Below are 13,357 nucleotides of genomic sequence, written 5' to 3'. Positions count from 1 at the left end.
TGCAGATTCCTCCTGAGCAACGTGAGAAGGATCCGCCCCTTCCTGACAAAAGAAGCCACCCAACTCCTCGTCCAATCAACGGAGCTCTGCCGCGGCATTATGCAGCCGTAATTCCCCCTCTTTTAACATTGACGGTTAGCTCAACTGGTTCACCGCCTTGCTGTGGATCCTGCGGTGCGTTGGTGACAAGTTCGAATCCCTTCAATTTTTTTTTTTTTAACATGCGTTCTTTCGCCTGTTAAGTTTAGGCATTGTTTCGGAGTTGGTTAAGGTTAGGGTTAAGTTTAGGCATTGTTTCGGAGTTGGTTAAGGTTAGAAGGGTTAAGTTTAGGCATTGTTTCGGAGTTGGTTATGGTTAGAGTTTGTCTTAGAGCATGGCAATATTCTTTCGGAGTTGGTTAAGGTTATGGTTAAGTTTAGGCATTGTTTCGGAGTTGGTTAAGGTTAGGGTTAAGTTTAGGCATTGTTTCGGAGTTGGTTAAGGTTAGGGTTAAGTTTAGGCATTGTTTCGGAGTTGGTTAAGGTTAGAGTTTGTCGCAGAGCATGGCAATAGAATGCAGCCTATTTCCGCACTGCCGCGGTCACATGGGCGTCGTGGCCAATTAGAGAAACGCTGAACACAAGTTGGTTGCCTAAAATGTTGACGCCTCCCGGCCACTGCCACCAAGCCTCTTCAACTCATTCAGAACGCAGCGGCCCCCCTGATCTCAAACCTACCCAAGTCAGCCCATGTCACCCCACTTCTTAGGGACCTGCACTGGCTCCCCATTGCCGCACGAATCCGCTTCAAGGCCCTCGACCTGGCATACCGTGCGGCAAAGGGAACCGCTCCCGCCTACCTCCGGTCAATGGTCTCTAACTACACACCCTCAAGACCCCTACGATCTGCATCTTCTGGCCATCTCAGACCCACTCCTATCCGAGCTCCGGGAGGGTCATCAAGGAGAAGCCGCCTTTTATCAGTCCTTGCCCCACAATGGTGGAACGAACTGCCCACCACAGTTAGGACAGCCGAAACCTGTCCAATCTTTCGCCGTCGACTAAAGACGCACTTCTTCAACCATTATCTGAAATATTAAAATAAAATAAAAACATCTAACCCTAACTAACCTTACAGTCATGCACTTCTCCTAATATACTAACCTACACTGTAGCACTCAACACCTTGAGCTTACAAACCTGCTGTAATAATAATGTGGTAGAAGAGCTCAGAACAATCTGTCTGGAAATAAATACATGATCTCTTCCGTCATGTAGCTGCATCGACCAGAAGTCCATCGCCAATACAAATAAGCTGTTTGTCTGAAAGCATTCATGAATTCACGAGTACAAACTTAAGGCACTCAAGGGCGCTCTTGAAATACTGCTTGAAAATGAACATGGATAAGAATAAAATAAATAAATAAATAAATAAATAAAAAGATGAATGAAAAAAAGCCAGGGAAATGTCAGGAGGCTGACATCTTAAGCCTTCCCTCGAGACGCTGAGAAACACATCAAAGTGCTTTCACACCTGTCTCAACTGAACACGCCCGCTCGCCTCCAGCCCTTCAGGCAACAACACATACAGACAGACAAGACAGCCAGCCAGCGGGTCAGGCTGCCGGGCTCCAATGGTCGACCGGGGGTCAAAAGCGGAACGGAGAGATGACCAGATAGACCAACTTATACATACCACACTATTAAGATACACCACAATAGACAAAATTACTGAGTCTATAAAGGTTTGGAAACTCAAATTCATGTCCTGTACTTTTCAAGACTTCCACAACGTGCGTAGGAACCCTGTCAATTACATGGAGAAATCCACTAGGATTCTAAATGTTTTTCTCTACCCTGAGGGTAGAGTCAGTGACAGCTGTCGTGGACAGAGTTCAGACCTACACGCTGTGTGAGTGACAGGTGTCCCCAGGGGAGATGCCCGTGACATTCCCCTTCCCGTACACACACTTGTGAGGGAGAGGCGACCCATCGATGCAGGACAAATTGAATAGACGCTAGCTTGGAGTACTTTTGATGACCGGTCACAGGTGAAAACCTTGTATATCCAAGTTTAGACCATGAGAGCGGCTGAGAGGAAGTATAAAAACTAAAGCCACTCACTGGTGACATCACTTACTAATTACTATCATAACCTATTGTTAGCATTCTCCAAAAACATTACTACTGCCAAAGCCTCTTTCTTTCACCATAAGACCGAGGCCTTGGCTAAGAGAACCTCCACAAACTGCAGGCCACCATGTCCTCCCTCATCTCTCTCTGCAGAAGACTTTGCCACATTCTTTGAGAGAACATCCGCAGCTGCTTCTCCCAACCTCCACCCATTCCCAATGCTGAATCAAGAGCCTCATCTTTTACTCTGTCATCTTTCTCTCCCATTACAGATGCCAAAGCGTTGACTCTGGCTGATGCTGAAACCCTAATTCATGCTTTTGTCTCATCACGTCTAGACTACTCTAATGCACTTGTTTCAGGCCTACCTAATTCAAGCATCAAAAATCTTCAACTTGTGCAAAATGCGGCTGCACGGATACTAACTAAAACCAGAAAATGTTATCACATCACACCAGTTTTGTCCCCCTTACACTGGCTTCCTATTCAAGCCAGATCTGAATTTAAAGTTCTACTCCTCACCTACAAAATGTTTTATGGGCTTGCACCGCTCTATCTATCCGATCTCATCTCTCGATACTCGCCCGCTCATGCTCTGCGCTCACAAAATGCGGGGCTTCTATAGATTCCTAGGGTTAAAAAGAAATCCGCCAGCCACAGAGCCTTTGTCTACCGCGCTCCCTACCTGTGGAACAAATGACCTGCCGTCGTCAGGGCGCCTGCTCTGTCGAAGCTTTTAAATCCCTGCTTAAGAGCGATCTTTTCTCTCTCTCCTTCAACCTACCCTGATCTCACCTGGTCGGGGACTGACCCTTAGATTAATCTGTCTAGTTAGGATGTCTATTTGCTCCCATGTCCCATGCTTTTCTGCAGACATGGGAGAACCTTTTGAACCTCTGTCTGTCTCAACCGGTCCCATGGAACAACTTCATATCGCCTTCGGTCTGGCCTGCAGCGCTGAACCTTACCTGCTCTGCCCTGACCAATTCTGAGTGGTTTCTCCTGCCCCCCGGGGCATACGGCCCTGAGCTATTGTCTTGGATCTCATCCTGTATACATACGCTTGCAGTAGTTCTATCTATTATTCAATTTCACAATTTTCTTATATACTTTGATTCTACTGTCACCATGTATGCATATGCTCACTATGTATTTATTGCTTCATCTCCGCACACTACAAACATGGGAACTCTCTAAGAACATAACCCTGAACCCCACCGTCATAGATAACCATTAGCGGTGTAAAGATTCGACCTCACAACGATTCGATTCGATTACGATTCTTCAGGCAACGATTCAATGCATCATTAAATCTCTTCATTTGACCACGATTCGATTAGATACATTTTCGATACATTTTCTATCAGTTAATTCCCCCGAAAATGTTGAATACACAAATGTGGCTGGGGGAACTGATTCACTCAGCATGAATGGACTATAGGTCAATAAAAACAATACACACAAAAAAGAATAAATCAAAAAATATATATATATATTTTCTTTTTCCGATTATAATCTATTGTAACATATTCAAATCGATGCATCGAATCGAACACATTAGAATCTATGCATTTTGATTAATCGATGCATCGTTACCAGTGATGCCAGTAACGCGTTATTGTAATCTGATTACTTTTCCCCGAAAATAGTAATCTAACGCGTTAATCTTTAAAAGCCAGTAATCTGATTGCAGTTACTTGTCCAAGTGGCTGTGCATTACTATTTCGTTACTATCTCATCATAAATTCATAATGCAGGCAGAATGCAGTATTTTATTTCGTTTGACAGTCAAAAATACATTTTGAGCTGTTTTTCTTTTGGGAGTGACGTGGTGTGGCAGTGAAAGGGTTAAATACAAGAATGTGTCCCGCGGCGTGACTGGTCCCTCTGTCTGTGAGTGACTCTGCTTTGGACCAATCACATTCCCCATCCACAGTCTGCGAATCAGAGGCAGAGTAGGGCGGGTCTTCACAGCACGTCATGTGACATATGCGCCAATCGTGTGACAGCAGGGCTCCGTCGTCGGAGAATTCCACCCCAAAACGCTTGGCAAAATTAAAAGTGAAACCGCAAGATGACTTTAGCGGTTTCTGTTCAGAATTCCACCCCAAAACGCTCGTCTAAACTTAGCCTCAGTCACTACTTCACGGCGGAGGAAACAAAATACTGTCTACCGCTAAAAACAGCACATCCAATTGCATTGAAAGCATCTGGAATCACAACACTAGCCGACGCTTCGACTAGGTACAGGAGGGTTGATGGTGGCAGAGCAAAAGCTCTTATTTGCCAGATTTACAGTTAATTTACATGTTAAAGAGAGACTGATTGTATGTTTATAGAGAGACATTTATAAAAACAATTTAATAGTTACAGTTGATATAATTGAATAGTTCAGCCTGCATTAATGTGATACACTGGTTTTGTAAAACCACTGGCTGGCTGCTCTAATGCTGTGAGCATCATAGACTGTTGCTTTACCATACTTGATGGTACAGAAGCTGAAGCACTAGTTTAACAATTTACGTTATGTGCAGAGAAACAAGTTAAAAACAATTTATGCACTTTCAATAAAGCGTTTAAAAAAAACTGTTGGGGGAACGACGACGACTTCGTAACCTAGTTACTTTCAAAGTAACTAAGTTACTCTGATAATAAAGTAATCAGTAAAGTAACTTAGATTACTTTTTAAAGGAGTAATCAGTAATCAGTAATCATATTACTTTTACAAGTAATCTGTGGCATCACTGATCGTTACACCCCTAATAACCATATCACATCTCTCCTTCCTCTCTAAATCACTTGAACGTACTGTATCCAACCAGCTCACTGATTATCTATTACAGAACGACCACCTAGACCCAAATCAGTCAGGCTTCAGGAAGTGGTCACTCCACAGAGACGGTCCTCATACAGTAGCAATCACAGAGGCTCATCACTCAGACGGGCAGCACACGGGGCTGGGTTTGGGAGATACTTGCTTTTCTCTTTCTTTTCTCTCCTCTATCCCTCCATCTCTCTCTCACTGCTCTCTCCCCCCATCACATGTTTCGCAGTTTATGAAAGAATGGAGGGTGGGGGGTTATCGCGCTTCCACCCCCCCCCCCATGTTCCTCTTGAGTCACAAGTCTGTAGAGTGGGCGTCCTTCTGCAGCCTGCTCTTACACAAGCCTCCCGTGGTGCTTTCGCCTGCTGGGTGGTGGTGGTGGTGGTGTGGGAGGGGGGGTGGTGGTTGGAGTGTCTATCAAACCATCTGGCACTCTGCTTTCTCATTCAATGAAAAGCATTTGGGTTGGTCTCTCTCTCTCTCGTCTCCACTCAGCACAGCACTTTTGTCGGGCTGAAGCCACAGGAAGCTTAACACCACTATGGTGCCTTTACCGTCCTTAACTCAATCAGCGCCAGACCCGAGGAAAGTCGGGTTAGCTCGCCAACCGTTCAGCGCCAGACCAGAGTATAGTCGGGTTTTCATTGTTATTTCTTTTATTCGATATTTCTCTCTTTTTAACACGGACCTCGGGGTTACCATAGGGAATCACTCTGAGATCGCTAGAGTGCAATACCGGCCGCATCCTGGTAAATGGCAGTATCACCCAACCTTCGAAATCTTTTTTTCACACCCGGTGTTACATTTAATTCACTCCGGGCACAGTTTTTTTGGTCAGGCGAGTCTAGCGGTTCACTAGATGACATTGAAACACGTCCAATGCCTCCAATGCCCCCGATGCATGTGTTGTGGTGGATTATGTTGGCAACACGATGGACACCAATACTATAAATCGCAATCAGACAATTGGAATATTCTTTTTGGGGTACCTCCTAGTGAAGGTAAGGACTATATGACATAAATCCTGCTTTGATCCAACCATGATTTCACATCGATCGCAACGACCATGTGTAACGTATGCCGTTGGTGACGATCAAAGCATCAAAAAACTACCCCCCCCCCCTTTCATGCATTCATGATGAAACATAATACCTATTATATACATTTGATTTGGAAATAGTAGCGTGTCCAGGCGAGCAACGCCAACGCTTTTAGTAAAATTCACTTATTGCTCCATAGCAGCGTTTTCTGGAATTAGCCAGGATCACTCTGAAACTATACTTAGCGGTATAACACGCGAACGTATACATGAAAATATTTTTTCTTTTTCACATATTGAACGATGGATAGTTGATGTCAAATGAGCCATAGTATTGTATACATAGCTATAGAATATAGATATAGCCCTGCAAACACCGCCATGCATCCCTATCTCTTAGAGTGGTGGCGCAGTAGGAACAAAGATGGGCTAGACGCGTGGCACTGAAAGAGTTAACGCGGACAAGCTAAACAGAGAAGCTGCTCACCGGTAAAAATTGCAAGTGCTGTGGTTTGTAGTTATGCGACTGCCGTTAAGGCAGTGATAACAAAGCAGGGGTAATGTCAGGAATAAATCAATATAACGTGGCCTGGTTGTGTGAGGGGAAGACATACAGCTACCTACAACACCTTGAGTTGTGTTGAGTGTGTGTTACTTAGAGCCATTAGAGTGACAGGCTTATAATATGAGGCTTATTAGAAATCACATAATAACCATTATATCAGAGTGAGTATAGTGCATTATGAGTGATGTGTATATATATATATAATGGTTAATGTGGTGATTTGAGTGTAATAAATCATATATAATGTAAAAGTGTTACATAATGTAATTAGAAATGTATGTGTTTCACCATGAGGGGTGAGATTGCACGGTCGGCCTTTTGTGGCACTGCCCTGGAGCAGGTAGGAGTCCAGTGCCTTGCTCGAGGACATATGGATTCAACTTGAATACATTACTGACGTGTTACCAAACAGAAGGACTTGGGAGTGATGGAAGGAAATGAAAATGTAATGGAAGATACAGGTGGCTGGTGTCTGACCTTGGCTTTCTTCAGGCTGCTCATGATGTGACCCAGGTCCTCCATGTCCACTACAGAGTCAGCTCTCGTCTGGTCTGGCCTGGCTGCCTCCTCCTCATCACTGCTGGTCTCCAACTGTTCCTCCTGTGTGTGTGTGCGTGTGCGAGTGAGTGAGTGAGTGAGTGAGTGAGTGAGTGAGTGAGTGAGTGAGTGAGTGAGTGAGTGAGTGAGTGAGTGAGTGAGTGAGTGAGTGAGTGAGTGAGTGAGTGAGTGAGAGAGAGAGAGACATGGTACAATGACAACAGTTCATCTGACACATGACACATGTTACAATGACAACAGTTCATCTGACACATGTTACAATGACAACAGTTCATCTGACACATGTTACAATGACAACAGTTCTTCTGACACATGTTACAATGGCAACAGTTCATCTGACACATGTTACAATGACAACAGTTCATCTGACACATGTTACAATTGTAGTAGATTGCCCATTCTGTGTCATGCGCACTGGGGTCCCCGGACGGGGTTCCGTTACCATGTAAACAAGCAGTAAAGTGTTACTTACGTTAAGTCCGGTGTCCGTCTATTCTTTACCAAGAATATTACAGTGGCGACGAGGATGGGATATTATTAACGGGCATTTTTTTTAAAGTGAACGTGAAGTGAACTTGGGAAAAAATAAAGAACCTGTGCGGTTAGTTACCGTTTTGACGAGGAAAGTGAGAAAGTGAAAGTGCTGCTAGCAAGAGACGTTTTTAAAGACGTTGGGATTTTCAAAACACGGAAATGAACACGACTACGACCAGAGTAAGTCGTTCTGCTTAGAAAATAAATAAGGAAAATGGCTACTATTGGACGGGTGCCAGAGTTTGATCCAGCAAAGGATCGGTTTGTGTGTGGTCTCACAGGTGAAGCATATCACAGACGGCTTCTGACGGAAAAGGTTCCGACGTTCAAGAGAGCCTGTGAGATTGCCCTTGGACTCGAACTTGCCCACAAGGACACCATGGAGCTGTCGGAGCACTCAGAACATCAGAAGGTTCACAAGGTAACTCAAGTGCGAAACATGCACCAAAGACTAAGTTCCGCTCTCAAGGAAATGCAAAGACACAGTACACATCGGACAGGGCAAAGCAAAGTTGTTACCGGTGTGGAAATGAGAATCACCGGCCGAGTGACTGTAGATTCATAAATGAGAAGTGCCACAGGTGTGGAAAGACAGGGCACGTGCAGAGGGTGTGTAAAAGTGCAAGACACACAGGAAGTGCTCACAACGTGTCGGAGGAAGAGGAGGAAGGTGAAATTGAGATAGTCAATCTATTCACCATGTACACAGCTGAAGAACACAAAGATGGAATTTATGTGGAAATTGAGTTAGCTGGAAAACCATTGAGTATCCAGGTAGACACAGGTGCTTCAGTCACTATAGTTCCTGAGCGGGTCTACAGAGAAAGTCTGAAACAGTGGCCTCTCCAGCCAGCAGCTGTCCGTCTCTCTTCATATACAGGGGACAGGATTCCTGTGTTAGGGCAAATACAGGTGCCAGTCAAGTATAAAGGAAGAGAATGGATGCTACCCCTGCTCATAGTGAAAGGTGAGAAGACGGCCTTGCTTGGCCGTAACGGGCTAAAACAGATAAAGCTGAATTGGGGAGAAATCTGAAAGGAGACAAGCATGCAAGTCCACCTACACTGGCAGCCCTAGAGAAACACAAAGAGCTGTTCAAAGATGGCTATGGAAAGATGCAGGATTTCCGAGCAACGGTCAGAGTTCAAGATGGGACCAAGCCTAGTTTCCACAAGCCACGCCCTGTGCCCTACGCTGTAAAGGAAGCTGTAGAGAAGGAACTTGAACACCTAGAGAAGAATGGCATCATCTCAAAAGTGGACAGGAGCGACTGGGCTGCCCCTATTGTAGTTGTTCCCAAGAAAGACCAGAGTGTGAGGATATGTGGGGACTACAAGGTCACAATAAATCGCTGTATTCAAAAAGAAGAATACCCACTGCCAAATGTCGAGGACCTGTTCGCCACCCTGGCCGGGGGTAAGATTTTCAGTAAGCTCGACCTGTCGTTTGCTTATGAACAGTTGATGCTAGACGCAGAGTCAGAACAGTATCTAGTCATCAATATCCACAAGGGGCTATACAAGTACCATCGTCTAGCCCAGGGGTCGGCAACCCTAGGCCCGCGTGCCCGCATTGGCCCACGGGAGCATTTTCATTGGCACGGGGGGCAGCATTTAAAAAAATAATTTTTTTTTTTTTTTTTTTTAAATATTATAGTGAATTATACAACGGCATGCAAATTTCTCGATTCTGATTGGCCATTCACACGTCTTTATTGGCAACAATCCACGGTCCTGGGCTCAGGACCCGCCCACAACCAAATCACATAACCCTCCCCGGCTCACTCCGGGAGAAAACAAGATCGCGGACAACAAATGGTTATGTTGAAAGCACCATAACGACTAAATATGAAGCGATTCTGTCAAGGGGAATGTGTTAGTCCTTTAAACAATGTTGGATGATGTAATTGATGGGTCTTGACTCAATCTAGAACAAAAGAAAAATCGCGGATTGATTGATAGATTAATTGATTGATTTAAATTTCTTCCTTCCTACTTTCTACTGACTGCAGCGTTCTCTCTCCGACGCTGGCGTACCCACAAACACACACACACACATACACACACACACACACACACACACACACACACACACACACACACACCTGTCTGCAACAGCGGGGGAGTCAGACTGAGAGAGAAGCAGCGCTGTTTTAAGTGAGCATGGTCTATTGAATTGATTGATTGGTTGATTGCTAATTTTATTACTGTACCCCTGGTTTCCAACTGGTTAAGTTTAGGCTAAAAGAAATAAATAAAAAAATAGGGCGAAGAAAACGTTTTTTTCCTATAGGGCAAAGAAAACGTTTTAATTTGTTTTACCTACTTTATATTCTGCATCTGGTAATAAAATTTTCAATCAATCATTCCAATAATACACAGTTGGATGTGTTAGTTGGTTGGATGCACTTCAAGCTGCTTCCACATGAGGCAACTTCTCTCAATCATTCCAATAATACACAGTTGGATGTGTTAGTTTGGTTGGATGCACTTCAAGCTGCTTCCACATGGAGTTGTGGGAACTACTTTTTCTGGCGGATGGTTTTTTCAATAAATCTTCGATTAATGTGTGTTTATTGTATAGAAATAAGGTTGGATGAATCTGGCCAGTGTCAGTCGTGATTTGTGACCAATAAACCATGCCTAGGGGGGTCTAACGACCCTCGGCTGCGCCTCGGGCCTAACAACCACCCCTAGGCATGGTTTATTGGTCACAAACCACTCCTGCGTGTGATGTAATGCTTAAATATTTTGCACTGTTGTCGCATTTATCTTGTTGAAATCCTCCCACCGGTTCTTTTTTGTAAGTAGACCGTTTTGCACACCCCTATGACAGCTATACAGCTGTTCCCATGGTGCTCAGCTGTAGCAGTCAGTTCCCAGGTAATCACACAGTGCTGCGGTTGCATTCTGTATGTGCCGTCTTTCATGATGGCAACCCCCGCTAAGAAAGTTAAAGCAAAGGAAATTCGGGCATTCCAGCCCACGTGGACAGACGACTATGGGTTTGTGTGTCAGAAGGACCGTGCTGTGTGTACTTTATGTTTAGAAAATGTAGTTTGCCGAACGTCAGGTGTGAAACGCCATTTTGAGACGAAGCATCAAAAAAGTTTCAAAGATCAGGCGGATAAGGCAGAATCGATTAAACGTGCCGTGGCCAGGTATGGAAAGCAAGCCAGCACCCTCAAAGTGTTCACGACTGCTAAAAACCACGCAACTGAAGCAAGCTATCGCATTGCTCATTGCATTGCGAAATGTGGAAAGCCATTCACTGATGGCGAGTATATCAAGGAGGCTTTTCTCTGTAGCTCAGATGTTTTGTTTGAAGGCTTGCCAAACAAAGAGACAATCAAATCAAGGATAAAAGATATCCCCATGTCAGCTCGAAGTGTCGAGCGACGCATCAACGAAATGTCAGAAAATATCAGAGAACAGCAAACAGCTGGATTAAAAGATGCTCCGGTGTGCAGCTTAAAGTGAAATACATTGATACATCATTCAGTAACATTTTCAGAGCCTTATAACAAAAACATTATTACGGTCACCATTGTGACCAGTGGGATTAATCAACTAATTGTATTCTTTATTTTTCTATTTCATTTTAACATTGCACATGTTAAAATGGAGAGGGCAACGCCATTTCTTTTTACTCAAAATGTGAGTATTACCAAGTCAACTTGTGTTCTTAAAACAATAACAATAAACATAGTTTTATTAGGTTGAAATAATGTGGTTGTGTACTTATTTTTCTGTTAACTTATTATGGATTAAAAACTGAAAACCTTAATGCACAGTAACTGAACTCAATCTTTTTAAGTTCTGGTAACTTATTGGGGGTTTTTACAGTGTAGTCTTGCGATCAATCGAAACTTCTTTACACGTTATACCTCACATTCACCCATTCATTCACACATTGTGGTGTTCTCCATTAGGCCTGTAGGTGGAGCTATGACACAGCATTGATTGATTGATTTCTTAACAGATTGCAGAATGGGTACAGTACAGTACAGCTCAATACATACAATTGTTAAGGGGATGCAGACCAGAGAAAGACTTTCGTCTTGTTTAACGTACAGTACAGCACACGTACAGTACACACACCGATGGTGGAGGCAGCCCATGTGGCATTTTGGATGTGTCCAAAAATGAATGGGCAAATGTGAGTGAAATGGTCTGTTTGTCTGCATCCCCCCCCCAAACTCAGATTTAGGGTTGATACAACCATCATAATAATATTGTTAATAATAACAATAACAATAATGATGTAATAATGTAAAAATTATCATAAAAAATACCTGATTATGAGAAAAAAAATTACGATGCATGGAATATTGTTGATATGGCACACTAGTTACAACTATATTTCAAACTGGCACTTCATGTCAAAAAGGTTGCTGACCCCTGGTCTAGCCTATGGAATTTCAACAGCCCCTGTAATCTTCCAGAGAACAATGGACCAGATCTTACATGGCATAGATCACGTAGTTTGTTTTCTGGACGACATTCTGGTGACGGCCCCCACGATGGAAGAACACATTTTGGACCAGGTGATGAGCAAACTGGGAGACTGTGGTGTGAGAGTGAAACAGTCTAAATGTGAGTTCCTCCAAGACTCAGTGGAGTATCTTGGATACAAGATCGATGCCAAAGGTCAGCATCCAACAAACAGCAAGGTGGAGGCCATTGTCAGTGCACCAGCACCCACTAACGTCTCAGAGCTGAGGTCATTTTTGGGATTGCTAAATTACTATGGCAAGTTTTTAGCGAACCTGTCAACGATCCTGCATCCCCTTCACCAGCTACTGCAGGCTGAAATGAAATGGGCATGGTCCTCACAATGTGAAGAGGCTTTTCAGACATGCAAACAGTGCCTACTGCAGAGCAAGTGGCTTGCACACTATGACCCTGAGAAGAAGTTGAGACTGGCGTGCGATACTTATCCATATGGAGTTGGGGCTGTCATCTCACACGTCCTACCCTCAGGCGAAGAACAACCGATCGTCTTCGCCTCACGAACTCTCACACCCAGTGAGCAAAACTATGCTCAAATTGAAAAAGAGGCATTGAGCATAATCTATGGTGTGACGAAGTTCCACAAGTATCTGTATAAAGAGAATTCCAGTTGCTGACAGATCACAAGCCTCTCCTGGCCATTCTGGGCCCTAAATCTCCTGTCCTGACACTGGCCGCTCTCCGCATGCAAAGGTGGGCTTTGATACTGTTGGCTTATGACTATGACATTGAGTACAGAAAATCAGGCGACCATGCCAATGCAGATGCTTTATCGAGGCTACCATGCAAAATCAACTCAGATGGTCAAGACGACGCAGCTGCTTTCCAAATCTCACTCATTGAAGAGCTGCCCCTTTCTGCTTCGGACATAGCAGAGGAAACCAGGCGGGACCCGGTACTGTCCAAAGTGATGGACCTGACACTGGCCGGCTGGCCAGCATATGTCAGTGACACTAATCTTCGTCCCTACACAGATAAGAAAGATCAACTCTCTACTGATCAAGGATGTTTACTCTGGGGATCTAGAGTGGTGGTGCCTCCCAAGTTCAGAAAGATTGATCTCGGATCTACACGAGGGTCATCCAGGAATCACTCGTATGAAAGATCTTGCTAGGCGTTACCTGTGGTGGCCTGGGCTCGACCAGGATATACAACAGTATGTAAGTCAGTGCTCGGCCTGTGAAGCAGTCCGCAACAAGCCTGTGGCTGCACCC

At 44.3% G+C, this 13,357-nt stretch overlaps 1 protein-coding gene across 1 annotated transcript in view; it reads right to left on the bottom strand.

Annotated features, from left to right (window-relative positions):
• Nucleotides 1–13,357, bottom strand: part of tyw1 (tRNA-yW synthesizing protein 1 homolog) — a 444,264-nt gene that overhangs the window by 383,474 nt on the left and 47,433 nt on the right. Inside the window, exon 7 of the mRNA XM_084324651.1 lies at nt 7,018–7,140. Within this exon, the coding sequence (XP_084180777.1) occupies nt 7,018–7,140 (123 nt within the window). The remainder of the gene's footprint in view (nt 1–7,017; nt 7,141–13,357) is intronic.

The sequence above is a fragment of the Notolepis coatsorum genome, assembly GCF_963971535.1.
Source record: "Notolepis coatsorum genome assembly, chromosome: 1".
NCBI classification, from domain to species: domain Eukaryota; kingdom Metazoa; phylum Chordata; class Actinopteri; order Aulopiformes; family Paralepididae; genus Notolepis; species Notolepis coatsorum.
The sequence above is the reverse complement of the archived record's forward strand: the minus strand, read 5'-3'. Positions and strand labels throughout refer to the sequence as shown.